The 17,937-nt window shown below is 34.9% G+C and overlaps 1 protein-coding gene across 12 annotated transcripts in view; it reads right to left on the bottom strand.

Annotated features, from left to right (window-relative positions):
* Positions 1–4,527: 4,527 nt before the first annotated feature.
* The window catches only part of MIA2 (MIA SH3 domain ER export factor 2), a 90,632-nt gene continuing 77,222 nt past the window's right edge, over positions 4,528–17,937 (bottom strand). For all 12 annotated transcript variants that reach the window (XM_077909121.1, XM_077909123.1, XM_077909122.1 and 9 more), the window contains 4 exons: positions 10,207–10,329; positions 7,059–7,117; positions 6,167–6,401; positions 4,528–5,095 (listed from right to left, as the gene is read on the bottom strand). In XM_077909121.1, coding sequence (XP_077765247.1) covers positions 4,929–5,095; positions 6,167–6,401; positions 7,059–7,117; positions 10,207–10,329 — 584 coding nt within the window. In that variant the 3' untranslated portion in view covers positions 4,528–4,928. The remainder of the gene's footprint in view (positions 5,096–6,166; positions 6,402–7,058; positions 7,118–10,206; positions 10,330–17,937) is intronic.

The following is a 17,937-nucleotide window of genomic DNA, read 5'->3' as shown; positions in this document are numbered from 1 at the left end:
ATTCTGCAACTACATGGACAGGTAATGTATATGGGAATGAAACTGACAGAGAAAAGTGGAGCTGAGAGATTAGAAGAGAGGGACGCCTGGGTGGCTCAGTGGTTGAGCATCTGCTTTTGGCTCAGGGCGTGATCCCGGAGTCCTGGGATTGAGTCTCACATTGGGCTCCTCACAGGGAGCCTGCTTCTCCCTCTGCTTATGTCTCTGCCTCTCTCTCTATCATGAATAAATAAACACAATATTAAAAATAAATAAAAATAAAATAAAATAACAGAAGATCAAAGTGGAGGGAAAATTATCCAACCAGGACCAAGAAGTATTCTTCCCTGAAAGGTCCAAGCCTATTGCCTGTCAGTCCAAAATAATACTCAGTTCATGATCTTGAACCTTGCCCTACTCCTTTAATTACCCTTCCAGATGGTGACAACAGCAACAACAGAGAACTTCAGCTTTATAAGTGGCAGACTAAGCACTTGCACTTACCTGCCCCGCAAAGCCCCACTGTGATAGACATAAGAGCCAAGAGACATAAACACCGTAATGCTAAAAAGAGCAAAAAAGGACACCAAGAAATGAAGTTTCAAAATTTTTTGAAGGACAGAGGAACAGACTGGATTAGATTGGAGGATAAAGTAGGTCAAGAAAGCTATGGCCTAGAATCTGTTTCAGGAACTGGAAGTCAGTAGGCCTGATAGTCTGAAGCTGGGCTCAGAGCCAGTTACTATACAATGTATAGAACTGAGGGATGAGTGTGAAAATAGGGAGATGGATTGAAGGTCTGCTAGCAGAACTAAATGTTGGTGCCACCATTCCCCTGCCACAACCCCAAGAACAAGGCAGTGAGTGGGATTTGCCTCCAGCTAAAAGACTAGAGAGATAATTCCCTAAAGACCTTCAAGTGTTTGGAACACACAAAACTTCTAGTGTGAATGGTGATATCCTAGATGAAAGCCTTCTCATTCTGGTATCTGAAGGGCCTACACTCAATCAGCCAGCTCCCTAAGAGTCATCACACCAAAGCCTGCAAGTCACAGATTCTGTCTCCACCCCACCCTCCATCTCCCACCACCTACCCCCTCCCAAACACAAAGATTTCCCAGGAAGAAATCAAACAAGAAAACTATCCTTGTTACATAGAAAAAGATATAAGCTAGAATCAGCTAACCAGTTCATCTTCATTAAACATGAACTCAAGGCTGACCAAGCATGTAAGAAGAATAAGCCCAAGTGAAGCAAACAGAATTATTAAACCTAGAGAAAGCAGATCATTCAGAGAAACACTATTAGAAACCTCCAATTTACTATGGAGAAATTCAAGATTATCAGCACTATACAAAAAAGAACAAGATCTATGAAAATAGAATAAAATATAATAAAAAGTGCTCTCAAAGATTAATGATTGCTAAAAAAAAAAAAAAAAACTTTACGTGAACAAAATATAGTTGACAAAATTTTCCACGGAAAAAGGGGCGGGGGGGGGGGGCGGCAAGGTGAAAATCACGAGAGAAAAAGGAGAAAAGGAATTTACCAAAGAAAAAAATTTCCCAGTTTTAGGACATACATCTTCATAGTTTAAGTGCCTACCACAATGTTGGAGCCAGGAGTACCCCATCCTATCCCACCTTCAAGAGAGAAACTGCTGAGTACAGCCAGCTCCCAGTCTCTTGCTGCTGCACCTTCTGCATTCACGCCAAGACCAGGTTCTCCCTGGGGGTGCTCCCAGCCAAGGACAGAACATGTAAGGGTACTAGAGCAGAGCTATTCCTACCCAGTGAGGGACTCCTCTAACAGACAATCCTTGTCCTGGGAACTGCCGTGGCTGCAGTGCAGGCTCTTCCGGGACTGCACTGTACCGTAAATCTGCTCTGCCTACCCATTCTTCCTTCCTTCCCTCTCTCCTTTCCACAGATGTCAATCTGAATCACAATCTGAAGATTCTCTCTACCTAATTCTGAACTCTCTCCCCTTCATCTTTCATAGGTGTTCTCCCTCAATAAATCTCTTCAACATCTACTTCCACCTTGGGGTTTTGCTTTTCAGAGGACCTGGACTAACCAGAAAGGAATGAAAACTCACATGATTTTTAGAATACAAAAGATAAAGAAAAAAAAACTTTAAAACTTTTTATAGGAAAAAATTAGGTGTCCAACAAAGAGAACAGAATCGAATCCCCTTCAGATTTCTCTAGAAACAATCGATGTAAAAATAAAAATGTATTGACATTAATTGCTATTGATGTTAAAAGAACAATATATATTCAAAATTCTGACCTAGAATTCTGTATCCATATAAACTAATACCAAAAAGGGAGTAGGGAGGCCTGGGTGGCTCAGTTGGCTAAGCATCCAACTCTTGGATCTCAGCTCAGGTCTTGATCTCAGGGTTGCAAGTTCAAGCCCCATGTTGGGCTCCATGCTGGGCATGAGCCTACTTTAAACAAACCAGCCAGTAGTCAGTTTGCAACAGGAGGACAAAGGACCCTAAGACTAAAGTATTTCAGAGAAAAAAATAAATAATAATACATCCAACAGAAAAAACATGAAGAAATTCTCTTTTAATTAAGACACAATAATGGCAAATAATATGAGGGAGAAAAAAAAGAAGTCACATTAAATAAGTGGGAGGGAGGACTGTACACCTGACAGAAGTATAAAATGTGTCATTACTAGAAAACAGGGAAAGAGAGTAGAGTAAGAAAAAAATCACTCAGTGACCTTGGTATTTAAGAATATTCTCTTGAGAGTGACCCAGAAATTATGATACTGGGATTCATAGAGACAGAAATGTAAATTTAGTATATAATTTGGCCAAATAGTGAACAATATTTAAATAATAATAATGATATAAATGCTACTGATTTTGAATTTTAGTTCAACTATGGACCAAGTATAGAAGATAGTTATGCTTGTAGGCATAATATTATTAGCAACCTTGAAAATATAACGTATAGCTAAAAGAAAACAGGATTTTGGCCAGAGTAGGGCAAGTGGGGAGAGGAATAAAGGAAAAAAGTGATAACAAAGGTTTAAATATGTAAAAATTACAAAGGTAACAATAGCAAACTTTAAGCTGGATACGTATCAAACACAAGAGGAAAGGAAAATGAGGATAGCAATAGTATGTGTTAAGTCCTAATTTTTCATCTCAAGGAGTCAATACACAAATTGATAAATGTAATAAATCAAGTTGATAAATCAAGGATTAGAGGTATACCTTCTAAAATTCCAAAATTCTGGAATTTAATAGGGAAAAAGAGAAGAGACACTGACTAGAAAATATAATCGGGAATAAGAAATAGAGAAAATATGATTATTTATTTCCATTTGGTGTAGTTCTTTATAAAAGCAAAAAGTTTAAAGCTAAAAATGTTCATTTATTCTGGAATCCCAAAATATTTCAAACTATTCAGCCTATATCAAGTCTTTCTGTCCTTCACTGTGCTCTCATGGACTGTTGTTTCCTATGATTTTGCTTCCTTACTTTATTACCACTCGGTCATGTTTGATTTGCCCTCTCCCTTCTTCTTTTTTCTGTCTTGAGTCAAAACAGGTCTCCTGCATCCTGGAGCAAACTGAAGTTTCACTTGACTGGAATGTTCTGCATCACTATTCTGTTTTCTTCCTTTCACATTCCAAATTTCCAACTTTAAAAAAAGCTATTTCACCTAAAACCTGGCTTTCGGTAATGATGATTTTACAGTCCTCAATCTACATAATCCTCTCTCCAAGCAATTCACTTCATGAAGCCTTTCTGTTTATAGCATTTTTTCCTCAGGCAGAGGTAAGAATGGAGAGGGAGCAGAAATACCTCCAAGAAGTGTTCCAGAGAACATCTGGGGAAATGAAATGCTGGCATGAAGTGTTCCAATTACAAGTGCATGATTGCTTTGTTCAAGAATATTTAATCTTCTGTCTGTTGGCACTGAAGAGAAATTCCAAGTAAACAGCTAAAAACAACCAACTTCTCAACAGAAGCACTGTAATACTTACTAGCTATACTTAATTATCTTTCCTTTCATAATCATATTAATATGCAAGAAGACTAATGATAATAGAATACAAACTTGAGGAAACAGCTTAGGGTGAAGAAAACATTCTAAAGATATTGAGGCCAAATCCAGTATTCCTGTAGTAAATTTCAACAGTCCCCACTAAAAACAGTAAATGTCTTGCAAATTAAGAGAAAAGCAAGCCAGAAAAAAAAAGCTAGCGAATGAACTAAAAAAGATCGAAACTGAAAAATTACCATTTAAACAATATCCTGGTTTTCTTTAAAATCAATGTTATAAATAAATAAATAAATAAATAAATAAATAAATAAATAAATAAAATCAATGTTGCTTTTGATCATTCATCTCCACTTGCAAGAAAGAGGGCACACTCTTAGAAAGATAATCGAATGGGAAAAGCCCAGATAAAGCTTTAGTTTTGAGCCTCAAAACTATTGGGAAAAGTAAAAAACTAACTAATGGAGACATATTTACAGAAAACTAGCTGATTTATTATTATCATCAATACCAAACAAGTCTTTAAGTCAATTAAAATTTATTTAATTATGCATAAAGTTACTTTCACATTTGTCTACAACCATAGTAGATACAGCTCTTGGCAAAAAGACACAGCCTTCGGAGTTTAAAACATCCCCAACTGCAAGATTACATATATAAAACTCCCATTGTTATTTATGTGATAGTGGATTTGTTAATCAAATTAAAATAATTATACTATCTACAATAAAATAAAATGGAAATAATTTACTCGTAAGATTCATATTTAAATCATCTTTATTTACAAAATACTATCCTGAGAATTATAATTCCATTAAGCTTCAATTTGAGCGAAAGTAGAATTACTTAAGTAACAGCAGTTACTTAAACTGAAAATGAGAGAGAAGTCAAAATTACTTTTGAAGAGAGATCAAAAATATTGTCAAGTTTCTTGTTGTGGTTCTGGATGTTCAGTAGTAGGTTCATTTGAAGGTGGTATCAACCCTGATGGGAACTCACTTCTACTTTCAGGATGTGGGGGTGGGGGAAAAAATCCAGCTCTTGGGGGAAGATAATGAGGAAAACCTCTCGGTGGATAGACATTTCTCACTGTTCAAAGAGATTGGTAAAAAACATTTTTTAACTTTAAGTACCTGTACTGCAGTTCTAACAAACGATTAGTTTATAACTTAGAGTACACCTATCTTTATATTCCAAAACTGACATCAGTATAATTACTTGATCAAACAAATGAATTTTTACAGCATAGAAAAAAAGCATACTCTCTTTAACTGCTTATGATTAAAGGGAATATCATTAATTTTAGACACAATTTTCATCCTATGAAAACCTAACATCTTAACACTTTTTAAAAAGGAGAATTATTCCAAAATATATGAGGTTTACTTTTTAAATTTTTCATGTAGTATAATTTTCACCAGACTTAAAATTCAGATCAGTAATTCCCAATTCTAATTTGGTATTATCCTAAGACATTTACAGGTTTATCAAAGACTACCTTGAAATTCCCCCAAATTCATTTTAATTCACCTTAAACTTTAAAATAGAGGAGAAATGAAGGAAGAGACACCACATCAGGCATATAATAGCCTTCTGCCTAGTGTTTGGTAACCATGTATTTATTCTACAGAAACATCTAGTTCTAAATGGCAAAATATAGCTAGAAAACAAAAAAATCATTCTTTTTTTCTTATGTGAGGCTATGAAAGAATTTCAATAAATTCAACAATTAGTCCAAACATGATAAACATAGTTCAGGTTTTAAAAAAGTAGGATTACATAGGAACTACTTATGAAAAAGTATTTTAAAAATACGTCAGCCAGTAGTTTTAATGCTAAAATATAAGCTGTAATTATTTTTATTAACTGATACAGTAACCAGTTTCCAATCAAATAAGATACAAATAATTTTGGTCCTAATGGAAGACTACTGCAAAAAGCCAATGATTTTCCCGATTACTGAAATACAGAAGTAATTCCATATCATTAGAATCAATAATGTGGAAGCCATATTATGGTCTACTAATGGCTGGCTGCCTTCCAATTTGTAACAGTAATGGTATATTCACAGCTAGAAAAACGTACAATATGAATAAGAAATAGAATTCTATCTTTGACTTACTCTATAAAACATATATTAAGTTTAAAAGAAAAACATACTTGCAAATGGAGGATGTGGTGGGCCAGGGAAATCCCTTGGTGGAAAATAATCTCGGGGAGCTCCATACATGCTTCCTGGAGGAGGCGGAGGAAAAGGAGGACCTCTTCTCATGAATGGGCCCCTTGTATCCATCGGAAACAATGGACCCCTGATTGGAGCGAGAGATGGAGGAACAAAGCCAGGGCCAGTTGCTTCACTTTCAGCAGGGAGAGATGAATCAGGCACATTTAAATTCTATAACAAATTGACATATGGTAGTCACTAAAACAACAGCAAAATTTGCAATAATCTTCCTGAAAATCTTAGGTCTAGAAGAAAGCACCTAGGCAGAAAGCAGTCTGTGACAGTCTTCATAGTCTCCTGAGAAAGATTCTGTTTTCTATGTCAGATGGATTTTTTTTCATCACAAATATTAACCCAAAAGAAAACAGCTTTAACCAAAACAAAGTAATATTCTGGCTAAAGATAAAACACAAAAATAAACCAAGAGTACCAAAATATACATTCTTTTCTCAAATATACACTGAAAAAAAAAGATGTTTATGTTTATATTTTCAATGCAAAATAAAGTGACCAAAAGCAAAAATTGTAAACATAGTAACAAAAATATCCTTTAAAACATTCAAATAAAAATTCAAGAGGGAAAACCCAAATTGTTTAACTTTAATAAACTAACTCAAGCCTCTAGTCTATAAATTGTACTTTATCACCAGAGTGTACAATCCAGAAAAGAAACAGCTATAATACTATGCAAGAAGTACATATACTGGTCAAAATGAGAGAAGCAGCTTTATATCAAAAACTAGATTGCTAGTGAAATTTCTATTCTAGTAAAGCAAGAGACTAGAAAGCTCCTGAATATGTTGATAAAATTCCACTTTCAATACTTACACCAAGGTCGTCTTTGCTATCATTTCTACTGGTTTCCACTTCTGAAGACATTGGCCCATCTAAACATGAAAGTTAAACCATAAAAAATACATGACTAGTCACTCCATTGTTAGAATATCTCCAGATCACAAAGGATTGCTGATATTTCCCCATTCCCCCTGTTGGCACATAAACCAGCCTGATAACCAGGATCCTGCATGACGGCCATAAGAACAGCTTTAATTCACTTGAAATGTTGGCACATTCAAAGTGCTGCAAAGGCCATGTGGCAGTGATTTCTGTTGCTTGTTCCTAGGCAACCCTGCTGCAAGAGTATCATAAGAGACTTCTGGAAGGTAGCATCCCTCTCCCTTTTCTTTCTTTCCTTCCTTTCTTTTCTCCCTCTCTCCCTTCTTCCCTCCTTCTTTTCCTCTTTTCATCCCACCTTCCTAATTCCTCCATCAGGTAACACAGAATAGCATATGAATTTAGCTGTTGTTCAAAATAAATGTTCCTGAGCTTTGTTATCATCAAGTGCTCACTCCATGAGAAGAAAAATTCAAACAACCCTCTCTCTGACCACAACTACCTACCTTCACCTAGCCTTCTCATTTAGTTATTCTCCCTACACCTGTTCTTGTCACTGAAGCTTCCAGTCCTCTGGTCTCTCTTCATTTTCTTCAGTTTGTCCTCCCTTCATTTCCTTCCCTAAAACTGGACTTCAGAGTCCATCACTGCATCCAATCATCAATGTCCTTACCTAATTGGCCATATTTCCACATGTGCCTGACAACACATCCTAGCCCTGTATTAATCCAACTCTCCATTTCCACTCTACCTATATCTGAGCCACTTAGCACGTCTGCAGGTAAAATAAACCACAGATTTGGGTAGACGGGACCACTCCAAGCTGACAGACTTCCAGCCTTACTTGCAGTTGCACAGTGACCAGCCTTCTTTCTGCATCTTCCAAACCACATTTCTCCTCAGCAATTTTAAATCTCCATTCTCTTCAAACCTACTACACCAGTCACTTAAGAACTTTAACTTTTTGTAATCAATTGTAAAACAATTGTAAACAAATAAATAAACTTACATTCCTATGATCCTTCCTCCTATTAAAAATGCTATTCTCTTCCCCTAGAACATTACTGCCATCATTTTGGTTCAACTAATTCTAGATCTTTAAATTCTCAGCTTATACATGCTCCAGGAAAAAATCTGACTATCCCACACTCAAAACCCCAATACCTCATCTTAATGAGTGCCCCATATGGTTCCATTACATTTTATACTCATTTTTATCACTATATAGTGCAATTGCACATATGTCTTCCAAGTTATAAGGATGCTGAGCTCCTATTCACCACTGAATTACGGCAACTACCATAATGCCTGTCATATGGTAAGCTTTCTATAGACATTTAGTGTATCAATGGATGGATCCTCTACCACCTCATTTTAATAATGTATAGGGATCAAGACCACAGCTCTGGAATCAAACATGGATTCAAGTCCTGCCTCTACATTTGCTACCTGAGACACTGAGTACCTTTTTAAGCCTTGATTTCTTCATCTATAAAATGAGGATAATAATGTCCATTTCATAAGTTGACTGTGAAGATTAATAATTCACTTTCATTCAATAAACATTTACAAACACTAGTGCTAGTCAATGTGTTTCAATCAGATCTCTGATGATTCTCCTCCATGTAGCATACTGACAAACCAATAATGTATTACATTTAGACTTATACAGAACTTTTCTTTTTACAAAATACTTCAACACACATTAATTCATGTAACCTTCATAAGACTTTGTCAAATGGTTAACATCTTGGCTTTATAGCCATTATTCATCAATGATTTGTGCTGTTTCTTTTCTTCTTTTTACTTATGTTGTTCATCATTACTGGCACAGACCCCCACCACTCAACCAACCAATTTTTCAAATTCCCTCAAAAGCAGCTCAAATGCTGCCTCCTTCATGGAGTTTTCCCTGATCCTTCAACTAGATAACAGTTCTCTCTTTCCTGTTTTGTTGTTGTTGTTGTTATTGTTATTGTTCTCTCTGTGAACAGAGTATATTTTCTAATGGAACTCAACTACTCTGGTCATTATTAATTAAAGATATATATTTCTTTCTCCACATTTAATTATTATCTTCTGACAGGCAGAAACTATACCCTATTATAATTATATTCTCTGCCATGTCATGTAGGGCACCTTCTAAACAGTAAGCACTTAAAAATTATCTAAATAATTGGATATTGTTCAATAATAACAAAAAAGGACATGTAAAAAGTTTTAAATAGCATTAGTTTAAAAATAGATATTCAATAACATAGTTTCATTCCATTAAGCGTGAATTAATGGGAGAAAACAATTTCAAAATCCAAAGGTTAGAAAGAATTTAAGTATAACTAATAACAGAAATCCAAGCCATAGATCTCCTTCTTCACTTATTATTCAAAAAAGATTTTCTAAAATAATAAATATTTCAACCAGATGATAATGCTCATCCCCTTGCAAATAATATATACCTTGTCCTGAGGAAACCTTTTACTAATAAATTTATTTTAATTTTCTACTTTCTTTTAATTTTTTTAATGTCACACACTTCTCACTGATACACTGGATACATATATTTCCCAATTTCAGTGAGTTTTGCTGTGAGGCACTTTAAGGAAAAGAGTGCTTGACTAATAGTAGGTTGCTCAGTAAATGTTAGTCAAATCTATCTGAATATGAAATGTTTAAATAAAGTACTTGATTAAACCAGCAACAAAACATGCACCTAAATTATTTTTCTGGTGGATTTTCACATATCCATTCACACTAGCTTAACTTCCCTAATTACTAAATAGGATGTATATAAGTGGACTGAAAAAATTAAAAAGTTAGTCATGGAACAGAGTAAAATCTGCCATCATAAATAAGTGTAGTAAACCCATTACAACAGTGCCCAAATCAACCATTAACACATCTGCAGATGCCACAGATACATACAATGTAACAAGAAACATAAAACTAGAAAGTTTTCAGGAAAGACTCTGTCTGGCCTTAAGAGCTACCAGAGATAACAGTTATTAGTCCTTTTTTCAGCTGCCAGTTCTTTAGTGTGCCACCATTATTAAAAATACATATACATACTCAAAGTATTTCTTACCCACTTTATCCAAAGATGGCATATTAAAACTTCTGAGTTCTGCTGGCCCAGATAGTCTACCAGAATTAGAATAAAATCTGTCTTGCCTTTGAAGAGGAAGAGCTGGATCAGGATATGGTTGGCCTAGAAAACAAGTTTTTAAAATATTTTCATTAGTATAAAAATAAATCAATTTTCCTTAAGTTTAATATATTGGACACAGACATTTCTCTTGCTTCCTAAAAAACTGACCCATATTCTTGGTAGACAATAGTAAATAATTTTAGGAAAACTATTTATTTACTAAAGGCAATAATTTTATCTTTGTAGTACACATACTCTGGATTTTCAAAGTTTCAATTCAATGAAGGAAATAAATATATCAACATAACAAAAACAATATTGAGAAGACAGCCACTTAGCAAAGAAAGAGAAAAAGAAATATGTTGGAAGCATATCAAGAAATGTGGCAGAAAAGACAATGATAAAAGAGTCACCAAAGCAGATAATATTCAGAGGTTATCAATGATCAAATTTGAGTAACTTCTATACTTTGGAATTTAGCACTCCTCCAAAACTAAAGGGAAAGATCCCTCACTCAACAGACGAACAGAAGGTTCACAATGCTCAGATTGAAGACACCTGGACAGACACAAATCTAGGCACAGACTCTGATTCAGGTGCTCCCACAGTCACCCTCCATTGTCCCCAGGGGTCACAAAAGTGTCATTCCTGGGTTCTTGTAGAACTCATCATTCTTGAAAAAATACAGGTAGTCGATCTCATCTTTTATGAGATCTGCCAGGTAATGGCAGATTTTGATAGATTAGGTATGAATACGCCCAACTCGAAATAAGAGGAAAGTCAGAGGGGACAGATTTATGTGACCCCTTCTTATCCATATATAGATATGGAAAAACAGCTGCAAATTGCCTTCCATGACTGCCCTAAGCAGTGGTTCATAACGTGAACTCCACACAACATTGGATATGCCATTCCTCATCTGACTCAGCCACATGGGACCTCATTTGACACACCTCTCCCACACAAAGGCAAGGAAACCACTCAGCATCAACCAGAGTTGATGGAGATAATTATATTTAATGAGTTCCCAAGAGCCAAAAAATGTGAATCGGGAGAGAAAGATCTGAATGGATAGTCGGGCTCATTTCCTCCCTCTTTCAGAATCTAAGCAAACAGATTCTGAAAGATTCTCTCAGTGGGTCTGAATTAGCCCAATAAAAGGAAAGGCCAATACGAACCACTGAGATCTAAACTGAGTTATCCCTTTCTATTTCAAACATGGGATTAATTAAATGGCAGAGTTGGACAAGAGGATAAAATGGAGAAACCTGAAAACTTCCCAACTCTTTTTAATCAAGTCTCAAGATACCATATCATAATTTTGCTTCTAAAATACATATACCCATGGTGCCCTCCACTGGCCAAAATAATTATTCCTTAAATCTACCAGGGCCTATTATATACATAGCACTAGTGATACAAAGTTGGTTTTGACACAGTGCATGCTTTTAAAGTCTAATGATGACAGTAATAAATACAATGTGACCAATGCCTTAATAAAGAGGTATACAAATTCTATGAGTGGCATGAGTGGTGGCCTACTGAATTCTGATTGGACAAATCACAAATGGTGGTGTTACAGAGGACATAAAGCTTGCCCTGAGAGAAAAGGAAGGCTGAACAAGCAAACGAGGGTATTCTGACCAAACTCAAATACATACATACATACACACACACACACACACACACAATGTAGTAAGATAAAGCTATGTGGAAGACATATGACTAATGATACTGAAATACAGAAAATGAAGACAGTTCCTTGCTTGCTTATTTCATACCTTTATTTTCTACTTAGAAGAGATGATTAAAAAGAAAGAATAGGAGAAGGTAAAGGATCAGGGGAAAAATGAATAAAGGCTGTGAATATGTGTACACAGCAATAAGAGGCAGTTTCATAAACTAAAAATAAAACTCAATACGTTTGGGTTAAACAAAAATGTTGCTTATTTCTTTTCATTCCATAACAAATCTTAGACTGTTAATAGTTCCCTGAGTACCTATTTTAATAATTTTGGGTTCTATCCAATAACAGAAACAAAAGAGAATTATAAAGATGGTTAAAGAATTAGAATTTTTCTCAGGTCTAATAAAAATCTTAATTCACAACATGATGAAATAATTTATTCTAATAATTAAGCAATTTAAATGGAATGAAAAGCAAAATTCCAGAAAGTAAATGATAGCAGCATTGATACAGACAGGTTATGAGTCTGGAATAAAGAGACCAATGGTATAGGAAGAATGTCTAAGAAACATGTATGCAAATATAGACAAGATAAAGTGGTATTTCAAACTGAAGAACCAATAAACAATATCAAAATAACTGTCTATTCAATGGGACAAAAAAAACTATTCACACTAAACACTAAAATTGAAATAAAATCCAGATCAAAAACTTAAAACTTTTAAGTTTTTAGAAGAAAATAGAGAATATCATTTTGATCTAGGAAAAAGTCTTAAGACAAATATAATATTAAAAAAACACATAGATTAACTTACCTATAACAAAATTTGAAACATAAATAACAATAACATGTATAATAACAAATCAAGAAAATATTTGCAAAAGACAGAAGATTAGTATACAAAATATATTAAGAACTCCCTTTGGGGCACTGGGTGGCACAGTCGGTTGAGCATTTAACTCTTGGTTTTGGCTCAGGTCGTGATCTCAGAGCCCCTTACTGGGCTCCATGCTCCATGAGGAGTCTGCTTGTCCCTCTCCCTCACCCTCTGCCTCCTATGCCACATTCTCTCTCTCTCTCTCATAAATAAATAAATAAATAAATAAATAAATAAATAAATAAATAAATAAAATCTTAAAAAGAATTTCTATTAAGGAAGAAACAAAATGGGTCAGGCAACTTATAGCAAATAAATACAGATAATACAAATGACAAACATGAAAAGATACTTAAGCTCACTAATTAAAGAACTAAATATATAAATGAGATAAAAATTTTAATTCATATTGCTAGAAACAGTCAAAAAAGTTTTACATCAAGTACTAGAGAAATAACTACTCTCAGATACTTCATGCACAGCCAATCTTGAGGACAATGAGGCAATATCTATTAAACTAAAAATATGCTTATCCTATTACTCAGCAATTTCATTTCTTGGATTCATCTTTAAAGAAGACATTTGCAAGGGGTGTTAACTACAACACTGTTACTAATAGCGAAACACTGGACACTAACTGCTCATCAACAGACACTGGATAAATACATTGTGGTATATTTATATACAGAAATACTGAATAGCAATTAAGGTAGTAAACTTTATATTAAAATGGAAAGAACTCAAGAACATAATGCTGATTTTAAAAAAACTCGATAGGGCAGCCTGGGTGGCTCAGTGGTTTAGCGCTGCCTTAGGCCCAGGGCCTGATCCTGGAGACCTGGAGACCTGGAATCGAGTCCCACATTGGGCTCCCTGCATGGAGCCTGCTTCTCCCTCTACCTGTGTCTCTACCTCTCTCCCTCTCTCTCTCTCTCTCTCTCTCTGCTTCTCATGAATAAATAAAATCTTTTTAAAAAATAAAAATAAATTAAAAAATAAAAAAACTCGATAAAACAGAAAAATAACTTATTTTTTAATAATATATGGATCTAAGTTTATACACACTGGACTCATGAGTAGTCACTTCTAGGGAAGAAGCACGGTAATGGTCCCAAGAAAGGAAACAGAATAAACTTCAACTAATTTATATAGTGTGCTATTTTTTCTTTTTATGTTTTATTTACACATTCTCTCTCTCTTTCTCTCACACACACACACACACACACCCCTGAAGTAAATATTAACATGTAAATTCTGAGTTGTAATAAACAAGATTCTACTATATTATCTTTGTTGTTTCTTTTTCTGTAAAACAGGAATAACACTAAGTGTTAGAATGACTAATAAAAAGCACTTAACATAATAACTGGCACAATGTTAGGCACCCCAAAGTAACTATAAGATAAATTAAACTTTTCATGTTTATAAACTATATTAAAATATAATATTGACTGGTCTCATTCAAATTTATCTAGCTCTCTGCTGTTCTTCAATTGTTCAGAGAGGTGCTGAAGTCTTCAACTGTAACTGCGCTTAAGTTACTCCTTCCAGTTCTATCACTTTTTGCTTCATATATTTTGTAGCTCTGTCGCTTGCTGTACACACATTTAGGTTTGCTAAGTCTTCTTAATCCTTTTTTATCATTATGTTTTCTGTCTCTAGTAATTTTCTTTTCTCTTAAGTTTACTGTATCTGATATTAATAATAGACATTCCTGTTTTCTTTTGATCAATGTTTACATAGTGTATTTTTTCCATCCTTTTACTTTCAACGTATCTAACTATAGTATTATATGTCAATGACTTCTTCACAAATAGTTGAGTCATGATTTGTTCTGTAATCCATTCTGCCAAACCAGTTTTTAACTATTAATGTTAGATAATTTATATTTAATGTAATTATTAATATGTTAGGGCTTATATCTGCCATTTTTTTGTTTTCTATTTGTTTCCTGCGTTTATTTTCCTTTTTTCTTTTTCCTGCTTTCTTATGGGTTACGTGGACAGTTTTCAGAATTCCATTTTATCTGATCTATAGTGTTTTTAATATATCTCTTTAAACAGATTTTTTGGCAGTTGCTCTAAGTATTACATAATTTATCACAGTTTACTGTTGCCAAGATTCACCAATTCAAGTAAATTGTAGTTGACCTGGAACAGGAAATCTCCCAGTAAGAAGTTGTTTTTTTTTTAAACAATTTACCTTTCTTTTTTATTTTTAAGATTTTATTTATTTATTTGAAACACAGAGAACACAAATAGAGAGAAGGGTCAGAGGGAGAGAGAGAAGCAGACTCCCCACTGAGCAGGGACCCTCATGCAGGGCTCCGTCCCAAGACCCTGGGATTATAACCTGAGCTAAAGGCAGATGCTTAACTGACTGAGACCCAGGTGCCCCGCCAGCAGATTTTTAAAAACTGAAAAAGGTATGTTCATCAATTAAGTTCAGAAAACACTGCTATAGGAGGACGCCTGGGTGGCTTAGCGGCTAAGCACCTGCCTTTGGCTCAGGGCATAATCCTAGAGTCCCAGGATTGAGTCCCACATCAGGCCCCTGCATGGAGCCCACTTCTCTCTCTGCCTGTGTCTCTGCCTCTCTCTTGTGTCTCTCATGAATAAATAAATTAAATCTTTAAAGAAAAATAGAAAACATTGCTATAAATATCTTTTGTTTTACTAACATTACATATAGTAATACGTTATTTGGTCTACCAACAAGATTGAAAATTATTGAGCAAATCTCAAACATTAATACCTGGCGACAATTTTATATCACTCAGCTAAATTTTAAATCACACAAATCACTCAGTTTGTCCTTCTCAGTGTATAAAAGGACAGATGTCCAAAGAGATAATAAGTTTCAAAAATAACACGAAAAGATTTTAAAAAGTAAAGACTGGAAACCAGATTTCTTTTTTTTTTCCTAAGATTTTGTTTTTAAGTAATCTCTACATCCAGCATGGAGCTCAAACTCACGACCCCGAGATTAAGAGTCACACACTCTACCAACTGAGCTAGCAAGGTGCTCTCCCTTTTTTTTTTTTAAAGAAAGAAACCAGATTTCTTCACTGCCAGTCTAAATGCTTTTTTTACCTAAATCATTCTTGATTTACAGTATGTAACCTAAGCTGTAAGTATATAAAAGAATGTTAGAGTTCACACAGGCAACCCCTGTATTATCCTAAATAGATTAGGTATGTTATTTGGAGATACTTTCTATATAATGGATACATATCTCACCTATGAAGACATTAATTTAGAAGCTCACAATTTCGTAATTTTTTTAAAGATTTTATCTATTTATTTGAAAGAGAGAGAGAAATAGAGCATGAGTAGAGGGGAGAGGGAGAAGGAGGCTCCCTGCTAAGCAGGGAGCCCAACATGAGGCTCAATCCCAGGACCCTGGGATTATGACCTGAGCCAAAGGCAGACGTATAACTGACTGAGCCACCCAGGCGCCCATAGCTCACAATTTTGAATTTTTAGTTAGACTTAGAAAATAAAAGATACCAGGTTCCATTTCCAGTATGGCAGAGTGAGCTTCTAACAGACTGATTCTCCCACATATACAACTCCTAACAATTTACCCCCCCAAAAATACCTGAAGTATAGCTACAATAGAAAAAAGTATGGAGATTCCTAAAAAATTAAAAGTAGAACTATCATATGATCGAGCAATTCCACTTATGGGTATTTAGCCAAAGGAAACAACACAAAGAGTTTGCACCTCTATGTAAACTACAATGTTATTTATAATAGTCAAGATATGGAAATAACCTAAGAGCCATCAATGGATGAATAAGTAAAGCAAATGTGCTAACTACATGCTATGGAGTGTTATTCAGGCATTAAAAAAGGAGGAAATCCTGCCATTTGTGAGAACATGGATGGACCTTATGACATTATGCTAAGTGAAATAAGTTAGGCAGAGAAAGATAAATACTGTATTATCTCACTTATATATGGAATCTACAGAAACAAAAAACAAACTCTTAGAAAAGGAGACCAGATTTATGGTTACCAGAGGTAGGGGTAAGGAGAACTTAATGAAGATCATCAAAAGATACAAATTTCCAGTTATAAGATAAATAAGTGCTAAGGATATATGTATGACTATAACTAACACTGCTCTATGACACACAGCAGAGTTGTTAAGAGAGAGCCTAAGAATTCTCATTCCAAGGAAAATATAGATTTATTTTTTGGTACCTATATGAGATAATGGATGTTAACTGAATTTACTGTGGTAATCATTTCACAATATATAAAGCAACACCTTAAACTTATACAATGATGTTTATCATTTATAGCTCAATGAAACTGTAAAAACATCAGAAATTTAAAAATAATAAAATAAAATAACTACATGAAGGCTTTGAAGCATGAACAAAAATAGGCAGATTTGGTTAAAGGGTGGGAACTTGGAAGAAGGTACCATTACAGGGTGAGTTTGCCGTTTATTTTTCTTTTCTTTTCTTTTTTTTTTTTTTTTTTTTTTTTTTGAGAGAGAGCACAAGCTGGGAAGGGAGTGGGGAGGAGAGTGAGAAGCAGAATCCCTGCTGAGCAGACAGCCTGACACAGGGCTCAATCTCAGGACCCTGAGATCATGACCTGAGTTGAAGGCAGACACTTAACCAACTGAGCCACCCAGGTGCCCTAAGAGTTTTCGATTTTTTTATAGTTTAGCCTGAAGGCAGATCATAATCATGCTGTAGCACAGAGCAGTCAAAGCTCATAGAAATTGTGGCTTGAAAAATCAAAGGACAGAGCCCAGGAGTGCCAAAGAAGTAAGCCTATTATTCTGAGATTTTTGCCTAAGTCAATGGCTGACCCCTGAACCAAGCAAGCTTAAGGCATTTTCATCTAAGACTAAAAACTGAACTGTTACAAGAGCTGCTGTCTGGAGAGCTTTTGTCGAGACAGGGAAAACCTAACTTTAAGTTTGATCAATTTAACATTTTATAAAACAAAACCAATGACACTCTTTAGAGAAATACAGTAAAATCCAGAATCCGCATAATGTCTAGAATATAATCCCATTACTCTGTGTAACAAGAAAACAGGAAAATGTGGCCCAATTTTAAGGGAAAAGACAATCATTAGA

The sequence above is a fragment of the Canis aureus genome, chromosome 9 (assembly GCF_053574225.1).
Source record: "Canis aureus isolate CA01 chromosome 9, VMU_Caureus_v.1.0, whole genome shotgun sequence".
NCBI classification, from domain to species: Eukaryota; Metazoa; Chordata; class Mammalia; order Carnivora; family Canidae; genus Canis; species Canis aureus.
This window is presented reverse-complemented; position numbering and strand designations above follow the sequence as displayed.